A 21,433-nucleotide genomic window follows, 5' to 3' on the forward strand; every position below is an offset into this window, starting at 1 on the left:
GGAGCACTTTTATCTTAGTCAACGACTGTCTTAGTCGTTACAGTAAAGTTGACAGCTTACTTCAGGCACGTGGTAGAGGACCCCCTGAATTGGTGGCCAGCCAATCGCAGGGCACAAGGAGACAGACAAACATTCACGCTCACACTCATACTCAGGGGCAATTTAGAGTGTTCAACGAGCCTGCCGTGCATGTTTATGGAATGTGGGAAAAAAACGGAGTACCTGGAGAAAACCCACGCAAGTCCAGTGGGAACATGCAAACTCTACACAGCAGGACCGACCTGGGATATTACACAGAACCCCCGAATTGTGAGGCTCTCCCACCAGAACACCTTAACAGAGAGGCATCCAGAAGCCATCTTTGTCAAGGACCCAAGTTTCCTGATCTGGCTTCTCCTAAAGCAGAGGAGGAGCAGCTCAACTCCGAATTCTTGCCAGATTACCCATCTTTAAGGAGAAGCCTAGTTACCCTGCAAAAAAACGTTTTTCATTTACTTTTATCCAGTGACCAATAGGTGAGTAAGGGAGCGATGATCGACATATAAATCGTGAGTTTTGTCATCTGGCTCAACTTATTCTCGACAATGGAGTGAAATAAAGTTTGCATTAAATCCTCTACGGCGGGAATTGGAAGTTCATAGCTTGATGAAGCCAAGTACAAGCCACATCATGGGGAAAAAAGTTGAGCGACAATGCCGAAAAACTGGATTTTTCAACACCTTGTTTTCATCTGGACATTCTGTCCAAAAGATGTACTGATTTTCTTGCTATATGTCATATTTGTCGCTCAGAAAAAAATGATGACTGAATCTAGGCTAGGCCTCATATGCCCACAAATTTGACATTCAGGAAACTGCAAGATGACAAGGCCGAAACACCTATAATGCAAGACAAATTAATTTTGACGTCTATGAATGAAATTCAAGAAAAAAATATATCTTGCATAAAACGTGAAAAAACTCACTTTCTTGTGCCTGCCATTGCTCCCTCAGGCCGCCGCCATCTTATGAATGACAACCCCAGACCGCTCCGCGGACACTTCCTGGTTGTACTATTTACGTGGCTTCCTTTTTTAATTTGTGTACGTGCAGGAAACACCCTTTTATGAATAAGCAATACAGCAATCGATTTATACAGTAACCCAGAAATATCATGTGCCATGATTTTTCTTAAGATTTTCTCTTGAAAGTAACATTTGAACTCCCTATTGAAACTGATAGATTCACCAATAGGCATTCCCAAATGTACACTGTTGGGTTTATTCTGTATTACTTTTATACATATATATGTGTAGTAATTCATTTCTTTGTTAAATCATTCTTCCTATTGTTCGGAAAGTGCCGTCTGGTCCACTCTCACGTGGACTTTTTATCCAAGGATTGTTTATTCTACATCTCACCCAGTATCAGGCTCTGAGGGCTGTTGATCGGGAGACAGCAAGGACTCGGGATATCTGCCACTTCCATTTACTTGTATAGTGTGCATACTTCGTGACGCACTTCGGGCTTCTTTATGTAATTGTTATATGATTGTTAGGTCAAATAAGGGCGTGATTGTTTTAATCTAAATGAGGGTTGGTTTTAGTTTCCTGTTCTGTTATTGTTAAAATACCTTGATTGTTATTATAGTTACAGAGCTTGTTTTTGCTTATGCATGTTGACTTAATCAACAACCTTGTAATTGTTTTGATTTATGGCCTTAAAGCCGTACGCGAATTACTGTTCGAGAGGATACTTTGAAGACAAGGGGGAAGTCTTGTTGCTTTGCTGTATCTTCCCTTAAGGTCCTTATTCATGATGAAATCTATTTAATTAAATGTCAATAATTGAATAAGATGTCTGCCTGAAGTGATTGATAATTACATCGGAAGTGTAATTAAAAGATGAACCTATCACACGCACAAATAAAAGAGACAGGAGAATCATCGGTGATGTTCTTGCAAGAGAGAATCGAACCTGACGCGCCTTCGTCTAAAGTTCATTCTGCCCTTAGACGCATCTCTTTTGCTCTGTATTAGTTTAGACATCAGACTTATAACGGACTTCTCAGCTCTTATAGGAGGTGTGTGAAAATAGGAGTGAGAAGTCAATAAAAGTTTTAGCTCTCAAAACAAATGAAGGTCCACCGGATCTTCTCAAGGGAAGGGGTGTGAGAAGTTGATAGTCAAGGACCCGGGTTACATTAGAATGTTTAGTTCTCAAAACACATGACGGTCCGCCGGATCTTCTTCATACATAAAAGTTTCTAAAAGGTCACATTTAAGCAAACATGAACCAATACTGAATAAAAAAAAATGGAAGGTATTAGCTTTAAGAAAAGTTTGTGTTTAATCAAATAAGACATTAACACAATTGTTTTGCCAAAACAAAGCTGTTTTTATTATATGGGAAATGTTAACATACACTGGATTAGAGACATATTATTAGTATGCTTTACAAAACGTAACCAATTTATATTTTTCATGTTTTAGTTTGGTTATTGGCATTGAGATTTTGTTGTAGCAAAAAGACATAGAGGATACAAAGAGGGATTTGATTTGATATTTGTATTTTTAAGCATTGGGATTTGCTGTCATGTTTACTTTTGTTACTACTCAGCTGGACAGGATCCTATGCTCACTGATCCATGGGCTAGAGCCGCTTCACTGATGTTCAAGTATATGTTGTTAAACATCATCTTCCTCATACAACCCACATAGGGCTCCTTGGTTATATGGTAATCACCAAGAGAGAGATCTAAGGGGAAGAATATTTGGAAATACATGTATCGCAAAATAAATTAGTAGTATTGCTTGCGTCTTACTGACCTGGCACACCACCAATGAACATTTTTCTGGTGATTGTCGGATAACGATTCAGCAAGCCATCCACACTGTGGACCTTATGGTCCACTTGTAACTTGAGAATGTCCACACGTCTCATCACTATGACAGCATAGCATAACGACATAAATGTCAGAAAATTAGAATAAAATGAATGATATATTTTGATAAAAAATGATATGCATTATATAACTACATGAGAAAAATCATTTGATTGTCACCAAAATAATTGCACCTTTATTAGTTGTAATTTTGTAACTTCCCTGAAAATATTTTTTTAAATAAAAAACATTGAAAAATAAAAATGCTTTCTTACAAATTGAATCCAATTTGTCAATTGTGTTTTATTGGTTTATTAGCTACATACAACATTCAGTACTCCTGTTTATTACTTACATACAGTGTTCACATTTGACAACAATAAATTATGTACTGACCTGAAATTCTATGCCAATGGCCAGAGCAGACATCCTGTTCTAGAGTAACTTTTGCCAGTAACACGTGTGCCCCATCAGTCAAAATAACCAATACCTGGAAAAGCCGTTATTTTCATTTCAACAACACGAATATTGTTTTGAGCAATGATAATAAATTAGGTGTAAGGTAGTGGCAAACATTTTTATCATATATATATATATATATATATATATATATATATATATATATATATATATATATATATATATATATATATATATATATATATATATATATATATATATATATATATATATATATATATATATATATATATATATATATATATATATACATATACATATACATATACATATACATATATATATATATATATATATATATATATATATATATATATATATATATATATATATATATATATATATATATATATATATATATATATATATATATATATATATATATATATATATATATATATATATATATATATATATATATATATATATATATATATATATATATATATATATATATATATATATATATATATATATATATATATATATATATATATATATATATATATATATATATATATATATATATATATATATATATATATATATATATATATATATGGGCGAAAATAAGGCAGTGATGTGATCTGTGCGTACTTACTGAATCTTCATGAATGTAAATTGAGAAATGGCCATCTGCTAAGGGCACATGCACAAGAACCGCTGATGTAACACGGGGCCGCACCTCCATTTTTAGTTCAAACTGATGTCCCAAGTTAAGTATGTCTGAAATTGGGAAGGAAAGAAAATTTGGTTTATGCAATTGTAGTCTTCTTGAGTCAATATCAATAATTATCACAACTATTTTGTTTCAAATTTGAAACTTCAAAGTTCTGGAAATAGTAAGTAAATAAATTACTTTCCTCCCTATTCAAATATGAAAGAAACTGTTAATTTATAAGAAAAGAGAATATATAATATATATAGTATTTTTGTTGTTTTGTGCAATAAAGATAAACACAATTCTCTCTTTACACTATGAAAAGTAAAGAATAAAACCTGAAGAAGGTTTGATTGTAATCTTTATCGTTATGAATTTTCCTTCAAATCAAAAGTTGCTGTTTAATATGAAATAAATAAAATAATCAACTGAAAACATCACCGTTGGCAAGCAGACTATTTTCATCCTCACAAAAAGAAACAGTATACATTTACCTCACATAATGCCATTTAAAAAAAAATCAAATTATTAAAGTTGGATGAACTGAACCCAATATCAACCAAGTCAAGAAGTTTTAGATTTTTGCAATGTTTTTAGAACATTTACAATAGATTGGAAAACACCTTGATATGTTTGTTCCTCCTGAGTATCATGAGGAAATAGAGTAGTTTCTGGGCCTTCTTCATTACTGCTGAGGTGTTTGGTGTAGACCCGGAGAGCCAATCTGTGACATGGACCCCCAGGAATTTATAGGACTGGACCCTGTCTACCTATACTCCATTTATGAGGAGTTCATCTTGAACCAGTTTACCCTGGGTGACCCTACCAGGGGCCCAAGGCCTCAGACAACATAGCTCTTAGGATCATTGGGACACACAAACCCCACCAGCTTGCTAAAAAGATGACTCATCAGGGGTTCTTTATCATACTTTCACATTTATTTATTATATAAATCTAATTGTATTCCCATTTGAAAGTTTGTGGACCCTGTTGGGTTTATTCTGTATTGCTATTATACATATATGTGTAGTAATTCATTTCTTTGTTAAATCATTAAATCATTCTTTCTATTGTTCGGCTCGAGGTCATAGACAGCCGCCTGGTCCACTCTCACGTGGACTTCTTATCCAAGGATTGTTTATGCTACATCTCACCCAGTATCGGGCTCTGAGGGCTGTTGATCGGGAGGCAGCAAGGACTCGGGATATCTGCCAATTCCATAACACTCGTGACACTTCGGGCTTCTTTATGTAATTGTTATATGATTGTTAGGTCAAATGAAGGCGTGATTGTTTTTATCCAAATGCCTTAAAGCCGTACGCGAAATACGGTTCGGGAGGATACTTTTGAAGATGTATCTTCCCTTAAGGTTCTTATCTGTGATCCAATCTATTTAATTAAATGTCAATAATTGAATAAGATGTCTGCCTGCAGTTATTGATAATTACAAAGAAGGGTAATTATTGATGAATCTATCAACCCAGAACACATTCAAGTAAGCTAAAAGGGGTTAGTACAAAGACTTTAATATCGAATTTTTATTCTCTCTATTTTATGCCAAACTCATTCTTCTGCTTACACACACCTTATGTTGAACCCCATTAACCATTTTTTTCAGGTTCATGTATGGTAAAAATTAGACATAACCTTACTCTCATAATGTTTGTAATTTGTAACCTTTAATTTTTAATCAAAAACAAATATTACAACTTTTTTCTGTGAATATTACAATTCTTGACTTGGCAGATAATTTCCCGTGGCACACTGGACTATCCCTTGAGGCACAGCACAGTGGTAGGGAAACTTATGGCATGTTACGTTTTAATATAAAGTAAGGAAGGCTTTACCCAAAAGTATATATCCTCCCTCCTCTGCAAAAAATATTCCTTCCTCAGTCAGTCCTTCAAAACATGGAGTCACCCCGAATGTTTCATCCACAGAAGAAAACAAATGTCCATCAAGCTGAATATTCTTCAAACAGCCAGAAAAGCTGTTCAATGAGTTTCTCTAAAAACAATTAGAAAATATAAAAATTATACACATAAATATTTATAGTTGATACAAACAATCACCAGGTCCATTTGCAAAGGTAAATAAAGCAAGATGAATAATTGAAACACTTTTTTCAATCTAAAATTGACATATGATATTATTAAATAAAAAAAAAAAAATTCTAACACAATAATAGTCTTACAGTGGTGCCTCCACTTATAAAATTGTTTCCAGAAGTGATTTCGTAACTTGTATTTTTCATAAATAAGAGCATATTTTACATCCAACATGATTCATTCCATGTTTTGGAGCTGATCAGCCATGGTCCCTGAAAAAGATTTTAAAAAGTGCCCTGAAAAGAGACTTTTGGCCAGATGGTCATCCACAAACTCTGAAAATTGGTGCTAGCCCAATTTGGGCTAGCTCTGTTGTCTGTTGTTGTTGTTGAGTCACTACGAGCGCCTGAGGATTACCCTCAGACAGCGCTAGAGCTGCCACTGGAACGCGGATTAGTTCATCCGGGGGGTAGTCGGAGGTGAGGGGCAGTCAAATATCTCCGGCTGGATGAAAAACGTAGGGTGCCACGTTCCTTGTTGGCAGCTCTGAGTGGTATTTGTTGGAATTCGCAGGCCGCGGCGACCCAGGTTTTTTTTTTTTAATATTGGAACAAATGATATCTTTTCATAACCTGAATATTTTGTAGAAGCATTCTTGAGTGGAGGTAGCACTTGTAAGATAACATTAATATAAAATGAAAACGTCGCATGGCAATTGCTTGTTCATATTGTATCCGTTTTTGTAAGTATAGAAACATCGTTGTCATGGAGACTTGACACTGATTAACCGGACTTCGCCCAAAGTTTGGTCGTTGCCATGGAGACGTGTCACTGATTAATCAGACTTTGCCCAAAGTTTGGTCGCGTGGACCTGTCAAAGGATTCAACGCATCCCTTGAGATCTCCTGTGACTATTGTGACCAAACCACCTGATACAAGCAATTTTGTTCATGTACGATCAATGCCAGCAATTGGTTCGATTTCCTGGCAGTATGTGTTAGCAGTGAGGTGTCTTAAAATCATTCTTGCCGCATTTGCAAAGTCATCATATTTTGTTGACATGTTTGTATAATCCCAGAAATTTGGTATTTTTATATTACAAAACATGACAGCACCTTCATTTCTACTAAGGATAAATGGTATGTAGATTTAAAAATCAAACCTGAACATTTTTTTGTCCACGCTGTGGTGGTACGCCTCCAAAATACAAGGGACTGCTGACATGCCATGGCGCATCTTTTCCATTTACACTTTCTCCTTGCATTGTGAGACCATCGATGATCAATTTTCCCAGATGTCCATCACGTGTCAAAGTGACCTTTGCACAGAAAGCACAAGTTCTTTGAAGCTATCAGTGGTGTTATTTGGTCTCCTTTTTTTGGTTATTTTCCTTACAGTCGTCAAAAAGAGTGTATGTAATAGAAGCTTTAGAAATGACAGGTATAACATGATGAACTAACATTATGCCACGTTCCATCATTGCAGTTCTCCTTGCTCGAGATTTCGACTCGCTGATCACCTATGTCAAAAGTGTAAATAAGCCGACCTTTGGCCAAGAAAAGAGTCATGAAGTTTTTCTCTTGGATGTCAGATACATAAAAAATTAGGCCAAATGACATCTTGGTCTTTAGTGAGAGGGAAATGTTGGACCTGGAAAATAAACAATGTCAAACTACTCAAAGAAGGCTTTCAAAATTCTTGGCATTGTAAATAATTTATCATGACACTTACTTTTGGGAAAATGATTCCGGGAGTCCTTTAAAGTGTTGCCTACTGTTTACAAAGCTGCCATATTGATAGGAATGCTCTATTGCTTGGTCACTTGAGGAGGCATGGCATGGAGCAACAGTCATTACATTGTCAGATTCAGTTTCTCTTTTAACCTGTAGCAGAATAATAATAATTAATTTTAAATTCGCAATACAATATAACATCGAAAGAAGCACATCAAATTGTTGTCAAATAAAAACTTTAAATCTATTACACTATCTATTTTACCTTTTGCGATCGCTTTTGTTTAGCTAAATGTTTGTCATCCCTGAGTCTTAATGAAAAAGCAGCAGGAGGGCTTTTCAGTGGACAGTCCTCCAGGAAAGTCTGGATATTCTCTGTGTAACGTTGAAAGTCCTCAGGCTCAATGTCTCGGTCTTGTCTACATAAATAGGTTAAAGGTGAAATTTGTACAATTAAACCCAGCAATAATTGCAGTATTTCAAGCAACTCATATGTATATATCATCCCAATGTGCAAACTTTCTGATAGCTGTTATCTACAAGCACTAATTACTTATTAAAATATTTCCCTGTGTCATTCTTATAGCTCCATATTTAGCTCTACACAATGGTACGGTGATTGACATCATTGGATGCCATAATGGATGAATTGTATTAATAAAATTTTCATTTTCATGTTCAACATCGGTTATGCTACTCCTGGTCACAGGGTGCTGGAGGCTATCCTAGTTGACTTTGTGCGAATGGCGGACTCAAACATAAACTGGTCGCCAGTCGAACGAATGAAACAATAAACCATCAGGTGGCTTCTAAGTATATCCATATAAATAAAAAACATAGATAGGAATTAATCAACATTTGGCTACCTGAAAACCCTGCATATCTTTTGTTACAGAATTCAGTCTGAGTATCTATTGAATCTGCTTTGTTAAATGGACTCCTGAACGATTCCTATTTATCCTGTTTCCTTTCCAACATACAATACCTGTGTGAAATGGTTTCATTTGTTTTTATGTACATGCTACAGGTTTAAACATAAGTGCTGAAAACACGTGAACAGGCCAAGAGTGATTCAGTGTTAAACTGCTGAGTGAAAGGAAAAAAAACAGTTTTTCAGCTCCTCCATCATTTTTTGGATGGGCATAGGTAACATGACTTAGAACACTGTTTTCTCAAGGCTCTAGAACCCTACAAGAAGAACATCAACATTACCCTTAACTCAGGCAGGCATTTCGGCTTGGCCTTTTTCAACTGTTCCTGTTTCTCTAATGGCCCCATGTGATTGAATTGCCCTTTCTTGCAAAAAGTATACTTTTGATAGTAAGAGTTATCTCTGTCCATGTAAGTATCATATTTGTCAACTATCAAATACCAATAAATGTTACTAATCTAAATTATTGGCCCGGGGCTGCGAGTCGTAAACACGTCGGCCTCACAGCTCTGGGGTCCTGGGTTCAAATCCAGGTCATGTCCACCTGTGTGGAGTTTGCATGTTTTGCGTGAGTTTCCTCTGAGTACTCCGGTTTCCTCCCACATTCCAAAGACATGAATGGTAGGCTGATTGGACACTCTAAATTGTCACTTGGTGTGAATATGAGTGTGCATAGTTGTCCGTCTCCTTGTGCCCTGCAATTGGCTGGCAACCGTTTCAGGGTGTCCCCCGCCTTCTGCCTGGAGTCAGCTGGGATAGGCTCCAGCACCCCCCATGACCCCAATGAGGATAAAGCGGTTCAGAAAATGAGAATAAGTGAGATGAGAAACTAAATTACTAAACTCAATGTGATTTCTCTCTTTACAAAAATAATTGAAAAATAGACAACAGCTGCAGCAGAGATTCCACATTATCTGTGTGCAAAGTCTGTAACAAACTGCTTTTATCACCATTATAAATTTTCATTTTCACAAGCAATTTACCTGTTAATATAAGCATAGGTAATGCAGCCAGTAAAATTTTTTAGGCTGCTGCTTGGTGATCCCCCAAAGTAGAAATTTGTCCCTGAAGAAACAGAAGAGGGTCTTGTGGCTGACTGTGGGCGTTTCTTCTCCTGCTTGTCTTTATCATCCACAACTAATAAATACCTTGGGTAAAAGGAAGATCACAGTATATGAATAATACCTAAATAATGACACTAAATAATGGTTATGAATAATACATGGTACTGAATACTTACATATGTATAAGTATGACAAGTAAAACATTGTAGAAAGACTTTGAAAATATATATATATATATATATATATATATATATATATATATATATATATATATATATATATATATATATATATATATATATATATATATATATATATATATATATATATATATATATATATATATATATATATATATATATATATATATATGTATATATATATATATATATATATATATATATATATATATATATATATATATATAAATATATATGTATATATATATATATGTATATATATATATATATATATATATATATATATATATATATATATATATATATATATATATATATATATATATATATATATATATATATATATATATATGTGTATATATATATATATATATATATATATATACACATATATATATATATATATATATATATATATATATATATATATATATATATATATATATATATATATATATATATATATATATATATATATATATATATATATATATATATATATATATATATATATATATATATATATATATATATATATATATATATATATATATATATATATATATATATATATATATATATATATATATATATATATATATATCCTGGCAGTGTTTATCAATGGACAGGTGACTGTAGGTCATTGAGCTCTACATTGTGTGAAGGTACAATATTAGATCAAAACGTTGTTTTTTTTTTTTTTTTAAAGAGAGCATGAAAGTAATATAACTGATGGTTGCAAAATATGCATCACAACTTAGCGTTTCATCACAATTAAATCAAATCCTTACTTCTGATTATTCACTGAGGCCAATAGAAAGTGTGTCCTTCCATCATCATAATGTTTCTTATGTGTTTTAACTCTTGTTCCAAGTATGTTCATCACCACTGCGCCGTTCTCAAGGGAGATGCTCAATTCATCATTCTGCAGTAATGAAAATTCAGGTAGATACACAAATTGTGATGGTTACATTTTTAAAGATTTTTTGAGAAGACATTTATCATCGTAATTGGTAAAAAAAAAAAAAACTCAAAACTTTTTAAACTATGCTGATTAAATTTCTTTGGCATTCAATTTGAATGTGTTTCCACAATCTTTTTCAGAAGTGTGATAATACCCCTTCAGTATGGTAGAATAGGAGTCCATTGGAGTCGTAAGTTTTAAAGTTAAGGCCTCCTTCAAAATTTCCAAATGGTGAAATCTTTGCTGAGGACCGCAAGTAGCTTTCACCAATGAAATGGGCTTCATGAGATGCCTATAAAAGAAGTGAAGAATTTTTATACCACGGAGTGTATTACTGTATGAACTCTATTTGGGACACTTACAAAAGACTCCTCGGGGCAGCCACTACTGATGCCAATTGTGCCAGGCTCTTCCAAGAGGTTGAAGTCTTTCTTTTGGAACAAGAAGCCTTTGACACAACCTTTGAGGCCAACGACGGCTGAAAGTTCGGACCTGGTGACAGACAAATTATTACAATTAATTGTATTTTGTAGTCAACCTCAATCTTGTGGTTTCTTGGTTAACTAATCAATTTTCAAAGCACGCGTAAATCATCTGTCTTACATTTATAACCTGCTAAAAAAGGCACAACTACAATAATATACAATTAACATATGTTAACTGTTCTTCATGTAAGATTATCTTCTCTATTACAGTCCAAAAGCAAATTAAAGGCTACTTTTCACCCATGTAGTGACCATTTAGCAGTGATGCTGCCATTCTCACTGAGGGCATTTTATTATTCAGTATTATGCTGAATATTTATGTTACAAAAAGATTTTAAAAAATAATAAATAAATATTGATTTTCACCATATTCACCCTAAATGCGATATTATATATATATATATATATATATATATATATATATATATATATATATATATATATATATATATATATATATATATATATATATATATATATATATATATATATATATATATATATATATATATATATATATATATATATATATATATATATATATATATATATATATATATATATATATATATATAATATATATACTTATATATATATATATATATATATATATATATATATATATATATATATATATATATATATATATATATATATATATATATATAATATATATACTTATATATATATATATATATATATATATATATATATATATATATATATATATATATATAATATATATACTTATATATATATATATATATATATATATATATAATATATATACTTATATACATATATATTTGTATACAGTGTTCCCTCGCTACTTCGCGCTTCAGCTATCGCGGACTCAGTGCTTCGCGGATTTTTTTCAGGAAAAAAATTAATAAAAAATATAAAGATATTAAATTAAAATTATAAATGACATCATTTTACAAGAGGTGGAAAGAAAATATTCAATAAGAATTATTAACTGCATCAAAAAAAGGCCAAAGAAATGGTCAATAACATGGTGAGAGTTCAGGAATCGCATTGATGACGTCATGACTGTTCTAGGCGCATCTTCACCGCCCAAAAAAAACAATGTTCACAACTCCCAATAACAATGTTTCTTACGTGCAAAAAAAACTGCAGAAGATCCTCCATCCGGACTACTATGATGTTTTTGCTTGGTGGTGCTTTTGTGCACGTGTTACACGTTTCTTTAAGCATTTTTGAAGGGGCACGCCTACTTCGCGGAAACGCAGCTATTGCGGGGGGTCCCGGTCCCCATTAACAGCGATAACCGAGGGAACACTGTATATCATGGGGGACATGACCCATATGAGAATAAGCGGTTCAGAAAATGAAAGAATGAATGAATATTCAGCAATGTAAATTTACAGGTTTCAAAAGCAGTTATTATATTTTTCAGCGAGGATGCTCAGACCTCGATTGGAGTATATGTGAGGGGGCCCCTCCTATGTAGATGTCTGAGAATGGAAGAGTGGTCTTCGGATTCTCCATAGATTTGACATGGCTCTTATCCACCAGAAGGATAATCTTCTTTGACTGATGATAGATTACTGATATCTTTGCCATGGAAAAAAAACAGGTGACATTATTATGAGTAAAAGCATTACATTTGGGTAATTTTATCAAACTAAAAAAAAAAAAAAAATAAACATACCTCGTGATATCTTGCATCATTTATTTTTAACTTTGGTGAGTTATCCTCCAAAACCTTCGGGCCATCACTGAAGCCAAAGTCATACATTAGGCGCAAATATCCATTTTTAATTTCTAAGAGAAAGAATTTTTCCTGAAAAAAGTGAAAAAAAATGTAAGTGATTATTAGTTATTAGTTGTTATTTTATCTTGCCTGTAATTTAGATTTGATTGAGCAATCAGGTAATAATTACCCAGAAAAAACAAGATAATACAGTTTGAGTGCACAAAACGCAAAGACCAAGCTTATTTTTCACAAAATCAAGCCAGACAAATATACATCTTAGATTGCATTGAAAGATCGCAAACATTAACAGTACTGAAGAAAAAAACCTGTTAACAAGAACAATTGACCCCACCCCCCGCACCGACCCCTCTTAACTATTTGCCTCAGCAGAAGAGTCTTTGCGCCCCGTAGTAATCATAGTTTAACTTACAGCGTTGACCATGATGAATAGCACCCCATTGTTCGCAACTGTTCGGGCTGAAATATCAAATCTTGTGACGTAACCATATTTTCCTCTCCGTTCTATATTACTGATCAGTGCATAGCCCTTTCCATCAAACAAATAACTTGCAATTCGACTCTGGGAGAATGCCAGTTTGTACCTGCAAATACAAGAAAATAGATATATGCTTAGAATGCTACATATTCAGGACCCAGAATCCACTGTATAGTTTTGACAAAAGAATGAATAATCATGAAACCATAAATCCTCATGTTTATCCTTCTGTTGGTTAGCTTAAGAACATCAACGGGACTCATGCTAAATTGACTGCATATTTCATATTGTATGATATATATATATATATATATATATATATATATATATATATATATATGTATATATATATATATATATATATATATATATATATATATATATATATATATATATATATATATATATATATATATATATATATATATATATATATATATATATATATATATATATATATATATATATATATATATATATATATATATATATATATATATATATATATATATATATATATATATATATATATATATATATATATATATATATATATATATATACACCATTTTATTAACAATGGATTAACAGAATATGTTCATAATGTTGCTCTCAATGCCAAACTCCAAAAGTTAATAATTTTCAATGGAATATACCTGGAACATGGTGTTGATTCAACCACATCCATCTTGTGTGTTTTTTTGAAATTATATAGACTGATCACCTCATAGTTTAGTGAGGCCAACTCGATGCAGCCCACAAATGGAGCAAGAGTCAAAGGTGGTGGGAGCTGAAATTGACAAAATTGACAATTTTCAATGCAGAGTAATTTTTTGATCATTACAAATAATGATCTTTACCTTGGCATCCGGTGGGACACCCCCAACAAAGAACACCATGTCTTTTGGGTCAATGTCAAAAAGTGACTCGGTTCCTGGAGCTTCACCTTTCTGAATGAACTTTTGTTCGTCTGTAGATTTCTGACTGGGGATGATTAGATACACTTTTCCGTGCCTGCCCAACCTGAAAGAAATATTGTAGCATGAAAGATGCTTACGTAAATTAGCCCTACTACTGTTTTATCTGAATTCAATTTGTTTGGCAAATCCAAAACTGTTATGATTGTACCTCTCTACTTTAATGTAGTTGAAAACAGCAGGCCATTGGCTAACAGGTTTTGAACTCAGTGGGATTTCAACATATTCCCCACCAAGATTATACATGTACACAAGGTTGTCATTCTTGATGGCAAGTCCCATGTAGTCTTTCTTACCCTAGGGCATCAGTAAGCAACAATTACTATATTATATTCATGTTCTGAACATTGAGAATACAGTGTTCCCCCGCTACTTTGCGCTTCAGTTAACGTGGACGCAGAGCTTCGTGGATTTTTTTTGGAAAAAAAATAAAAAATACAAATATTACATTGAAACAACATATTTTACAGTTTTTTTTGTTATAACATGAATTTCCCTCTCTCTACCCGTATTCTATATGGTGTACTGTATACAGGGGGGTAAAAAAATGCAATTAAATTCAATTTAAACATTTTGGAAGGGGAATCCCAACTTCGCGGAAATGCACTTAACGCGTGGTGGTCCCGGTCCCCATTAACCGCGATAAGCGAAGGAACACTGTAATTACAAGATTTCCTATAAAGGAGCTCTTTTCTAGTATCATGAGGCCTATTTGCCTATTTACATGGTTGATGTCCCTTGAGTGGTACAACAGCTCTGTAGTTATGGATTACTAGAATCACGTTCGAATGCTTTCATCTAGAGAAGAGTCTAGAATGCTGTGAAGCTTTCCTAGTTGACACCCCTCTACAAAGAAAAATTAACCTTATGGGCATGTATTGGTGTATGTAAGGATCCCACTTCAATTATTCATTAAATTCCCTTCAGATTTAAACATTTTTGGGGAAATACTCTCACATGGTTCTCAAAGGCTAAGACAACCTTTTCCCATTTTTTTCACTACTCAGCACATCGTAGTTGTTATTTTTTTATTCTGTTCACAGTGGATGTCCCGCAGTCCACCAATCAGCCAATTACAAAATCAGTACGTTCGTTTAGTGCATGTAGCTCAGGAATTTTAAGGCTACTTATATTGAGACTACTACAACTTCTACAAATACTTTTATGTGGCGTAAAATGACGAGACGTGAGTCAAAGAATAAATCTGGCCCCAAGTGGAAGAGTTAACCCTTTGAGTCCTACTATCACATCAGTGTGATGACTCACGTGAGTGACGTCTATAGAGCACTGAGTTAAAAAGCATAAAATAAAATAAAAAGAAAAGTTAAACATACTTACATTCCTGTCTCCGAGATATAAAATGAAACGATCCTCTATTGGATCCTTGTCTGGGTCAACTTTCATAAACAAGCTGATAGACGTCACTGCCTTTAGGTTTTCCAGGCTGGTATCAGCATGAATCTCGACTGAAGATTGACCATTGAACTTCATTGAAACTTGAGCCTAGGTCAGAATTTTTTTTTTAACTTAAAGAGGTTATATGGAATAATTGCATTTCAATTAGTCAATAAATTACCTCGATATTTCAACATTTTGGGGGGAAATACTCTCATATGATCCTCAACAGTTAAGACAAGATTTTCCCATATTCATTTTGCTAGTTGTTATTGTTTTGATTCTGTGTTTACAATGGATGACCTGCAGTCCACCAATCAGCCAATTACAAGATCAGTACCTTGTTTTAGTGTATGTTGTCATAGCTCAGTAATTTGAAGGCAACTTAAATGAAGACTGCTACTTCCACAAATTGTCTGGATTAATGATTTTGACTTTCACTAAAGCAATAAAAAAGTTTGAAATCTAAAATAAATCATGATAACATCAGAAACAAAACAAATATGTACTCTGGAGATCCACCGATCAATGTGTACAACTGAAAAGAAGGAAAAGAATGACGACAGATGCCAAAACCTCGACGTCAAGTTGAGAGCTGATCTACTATTAACTATATTGTTCTTATGTGCAGGAAAATTACATGTATATATATATATATATATATATATATATATATATATATATATATATATATATATATATATATATATATATATATATATACTATATTTGTAATATATATATATATATATATATATATATATATATATATATATATATATATATATATATATATATATATATATATATATATATATATATATATATATATATATATATATATATATATATATATATATATATATATATATATATATATATATATATATATATATATATATATATATATATATATATATATATATATATATATATATATATATATATATATATATATATATATGACGACAGATGCCAAAACCTCGACGTCAAGTTGAGAGCTGATCTACTATTAACTATATTGTTCTTATGTGCAGGAAAATTACATGTATATATATATATATATATATATATATATATATATATATATATATATATATATATATATATATATATATATATATATATATATATATATATATATATATATATATATATATATATATATATATATATATATATATATATATATATATATATATATATACTATATTTGTAATATATATATATATATATATATATATATATATATATATATATATATATATATATATATATATATATATATATATATATATATATATATATATATATATATATATATATATATATATATATATATATATATATATATATATATATATATATATATATATATATATATATATATATATATATATATATATATATATATGTATATGTATATATATGTATATGTATATGTATATATATATATATATATATATATATATATATATATATATATATATATATATATATATATATATATATATATATATATATATATATATATATATATATATATATATATATATATATATATATATATATATATATATATATATATATATATATATATATATATATATATATATATATATATATATATATATATATATATATATATATATATATATATATATATATATATATATATATATATATATATATATATATATATATATATATATATATATATATATATATATATATGACGACAGATGCCAAAACCTCGACGTCAAGTTGAGAGCTGATCTACTATTAACTATATTGTTCTTATGTGCAGGAAAATTACATGTATATATATATATATATATATATATATATATATATATATATATATATATATATATATATATATATATATATATATATATATATATATATATATATATATATATACTATATTTGTAATATATATATATATATATATATATATATATATATATATACTATATTTGTAATATATATATATATATATATATATATATATATATATATACTATATTTGTAATATATATATATATATATATATATATATACTATATTTGTAATATATATATATATATATATATATATATATATATATATATATATATATATATATATATATATATATATATATGTATATATATATATATATATATATATATATATATATATATATATATATATATATATATATATATATATATATATATATATATATGTATGTATATATATATATATATATATATATATATATATATATATATATATATATATATATATATATATATATATATATATATATATATATATATATATATATATATATATATATATATATATATATATATATATATATATATATATATATATATATATATATATATATATATATATATATATATATATATATATATATATATATATATATATATATATATATATATATTACAAATATAGTTAAGGGTGTTATTATTATCACACTCAAATATTCTGTAAGAACCGTTTGAAAATGTGATGTTTGAGATGGAGCTAAAGACTGATATTGATACATTTTATATCTCACCTTCTTTGCCACACTTCTAGCCTGAGCTATGAGTTCTCTAATTCTCATGACATTCGTAGTTATGTTATTGACTGGCTTTTTCTGCTCAACAACCTTGAGCTTTTCCAGAAGTTCAGGAACAAGAAAATGAAGGTTATCCACTGGAAAGTATTGGAAAAAAACAAAGCATGTAAGAAGTAACTCACATTAATATCAAGGAGGTTTTACCTGAGAATTTGCATTTCATACATTCATTTAGTGTACCGCTTATCCACACACAGGTCACACTGGTGCTGGAGCCTATCCCAGCCAACTATAGGTAGTAGACGAGGGACATCCCAAATTTGTTACAAGCCAATTGCAGGGCACAAGGAGACTAACAACCATTCATGCTCACACTCACACCTAGGGTCGATTTAGAGAGTTCAACTAGCCTACTTTGCATGTTTTTGGGATGTGTGAAGAAACCGGACTACCTTGGGAAAATCCATGCGGGCAAGAACATGCAAACTCCATACAGCAAGAATCACAAACAAGCAACATTTCACGGTGAGTACATTGAAAACCTGAGAGGCAGTTTAAAGATTTTTTTTTTTTTTCAATACGCATAATCCACATAATAACATACCTGATTCTTTTGCAGAAACAACAGCTTTTTCATAGGCAGCTGTGGAATATTTGTTGTTTTTCATGTTATTCGACCATTCCTCTACTTTGGAACTCAGAGGTGTGATGGTCTCAAGCACTAGTGCGGAACGGTTAAGAGTTCCCTCAGCCACCTTGAGTGTATATTCCAGTCGCTGGTTAGTTCGTGCTAGGAAGATGAAGAGATGTGGTAAGGTTATTTCTTTTTCTGGTTAAAATAATAAAAAATATATGTCAAGAAAATGAAAGGAGTTTGAGGGTAAAAGAATCCATGATCAGGTCGTGACCATAAATGTTGTGCTTGTTTGTGTAATCAAGTTCGGCAAACACCCCGCCAATCTCAAAATAATAGCCTGACAATTAAGATGTGAATCTCAGTGCAATACACTGTTGTTCTGGGTACCAAGACGTTTGTTCGACGGGCCATTCGTCGTCAGATTCGCCGCCGGAGATTTCGTCGAACGGACAATTAGTCGCCGGATCCGCTCACTCTTAAATTTTTGTGTTCTAAGAATGTACTTTAAAAAGAGGTTTAATGTTAAAGCAGGGGTGGGCAATTAATTTCACATAGGGAATTAACTTGTGGCAATAATTTTACATATTTACATGTATATGTTCATTAATTTTTATAGTCCATTTATCCAATAAATCTAACCCAAACTCAAGTGCAGTTCAAATGCAGTTGCCAGACGACCAATCCACCTGGACGAAACTCTGGTTGAAATGTACTGTTGACAAGCGCAGTGAATGAATAGGCTCTTTAACTTCCAATCGCCCAATGAAAATGGACTGGAAGCCTATTGTCGTCAATGGTAGAATATGAGTTAACCTCACACTTGTCTAAGCTTTTCTTTGGAATTGTGTCTATTCAATACAAACCGATTCTTCAATGGACAGCAGAACACAAACTGACCAGAGGTTCTACTACAACATGAAGGCCATGTGTTTATCACTATTGGTTTGTTCATTTATTGTTGTTTGAATAGGAAACTACGTTCATTGGAGAAAAGCCGACATTAAACAACAATCATTAATCAGCATTACATAGGAAATAGACCGAATTATTGCTTCCCTAAATCATTGTTTTACTGCTCAGTCAGCACCGTGTGTCGACCAAGTGTCCATCGATAAAATGTCCGGTCAAGGTTGTTCTGAAATTGGAAGCTGAAATGTATTCTACCTGTATCAGTTTCCATATTCTTGACAATTTCTTCAAGTTTTACAGTGTTTTTATCCAAGGTCTCTTTCGTTTCTTCAACGTATTTCAGCTTGTCTAGCACTGCAGCTTCTACCTCTGCAATCAGAATGATGGAAATATTGGGATAACTGTCTTACATCAATGGGGAGATGACCAATGTTTGAGTGTTGCCTACCTATTTGTTCTGAATGCAATGAAACAGATTCCTTAAAAACATTGTCACATTTTACCATTAGGTCATTAAGCTGCATGTTGATCCTCGTGACACACTGAATGAAGTATGGAAGACATAAGGACATGGTAACTTAATGACAACGAGGATACTAAATATATTTGCTGTTTTTTTCTGTGTGAATTTACTTCATCTGCTGTGTGGGATAAGTTCATGGTAGTATGCGAGGTGATATTGGCATTGTTGATGTACTTCACAATATTAGTGTAGACATTGGCTGCACTTATGGCCTTCTGCACAATGCCATTAGTATTGCTCTCTCGCAGATTCCTGCAGAAAATAAGATAATATATTGTTAGTGTTATTAATTCGTCCAGGGGGCACCCCTATATGATAATATGGGGAAAGGAGACTTTCAAAATGACTCTTATTTTGCACATTGCTAGAATTGCCCCCAATTTGGATGCCCAGAGCAACTCTGTGCATACCTCCAGCCATGACATGCTTTCAACCTCAAAATTGCTGTTGTACTAATATTTCCAGTGATTGTGTGATTACGTGTTATAATGCTTTATCCAGACTCTTTTCTTACTCCAGTTTGGTAGCCTCTTTCTCTAGCTCTTGAGCATGCTCATCTGCCCTTTGAATCAAGTCTGAATCAGCAGATGAGAGCTGTTCCATCTTCTCTATCAGCTTTTGGCTGGCACCATCAATTGCAGCATGGTATTGCGTTGCATTCTGTTAGGAAAATCAAATAAAAAATGACCAGCATAAAAGCAAGAGCACGCGTTGCTACTATGCTATCCGAACCAACTATAATTTCATGTTTCTATACTTAGGGGTAACCTCCC

The 21,433-nt window shown here is 31.6% G+C and overlaps 1 protein-coding gene across 1 annotated transcript in view; it reads right to left on the bottom strand.

The window, feature by feature from the left end:
- Positions 1-2,351: 2,351 nt before the first annotated feature.
- The window catches only part of lama4 (laminin, alpha 4), a 41,966-nt gene continuing 22,884 nt past the window's right edge, over positions 2,352-21,433 (bottom strand). Inside the window, exons 15-40 of the mRNA XM_077711560.1 lie at positions 21,175-21,320; positions 20,771-20,912; positions 20,586-20,679; positions 20,393-20,506; positions 19,196-19,381; positions 18,589-18,728; positions 15,957-16,121; positions 14,770-14,915; positions 14,502-14,664; positions 14,298-14,431; positions 13,576-13,747; positions 13,101-13,232; positions 12,861-13,003; positions 11,306-11,435; positions 11,098-11,235; positions 10,771-10,904; positions 9,699-9,863; positions 8,050-8,203; positions 7,783-7,934; positions 7,512-7,701; positions 7,214-7,369; positions 5,851-6,010; positions 3,944-4,068; positions 3,259-3,352; positions 2,807-2,923; positions 2,352-2,735 (exon numbers count right to left, since the gene is read on the bottom strand). Of these exons, the coding sequence (XP_077567686.1) occupies positions 2,590-2,735; positions 2,807-2,923; positions 3,259-3,352; positions 3,944-4,068; positions 5,851-6,010; positions 7,214-7,369; positions 7,512-7,701; positions 7,783-7,934; positions 8,050-8,203; positions 9,699-9,863; positions 10,771-10,904; positions 11,098-11,235; positions 11,306-11,435; positions 12,861-13,003; positions 13,101-13,232; positions 13,576-13,747; positions 14,298-14,431; positions 14,502-14,664; positions 14,770-14,915; positions 15,957-16,121; positions 18,589-18,728; positions 19,196-19,381; positions 20,393-20,506; positions 20,586-20,679; positions 20,771-20,912; positions 21,175-21,320 (3,738 nt within the window). The 3' untranslated portion in view covers positions 2,352-2,589. The remainder of the gene's footprint in view (positions 2,736-2,806; positions 2,924-3,258; positions 3,353-3,943; positions 4,069-5,850; positions 6,011-7,213; positions 7,370-7,511; positions 7,702-7,782; positions 7,935-8,049; positions 8,204-9,698; positions 9,864-10,770; positions 10,905-11,097; positions 11,236-11,305; positions 11,436-12,860; positions 13,004-13,100; positions 13,233-13,575; positions 13,748-14,297; positions 14,432-14,501; positions 14,665-14,769; positions 14,916-15,956; positions 16,122-18,588; positions 18,729-19,195; positions 19,382-20,392; positions 20,507-20,585; positions 20,680-20,770; positions 20,913-21,174; positions 21,321-21,433) is intronic.

This window comes from Stigmatopora nigra, unplaced genomic scaffold (genome assembly GCF_051989575.1).
Source record: "Stigmatopora nigra isolate UIUO_SnigA unplaced genomic scaffold, RoL_Snig_1.1 HiC_scaffold_26, whole genome shotgun sequence".
Lineage (NCBI taxonomy): Eukaryota > Metazoa > Chordata > Actinopteri > Syngnathiformes > Syngnathidae > Stigmatopora > Stigmatopora nigra.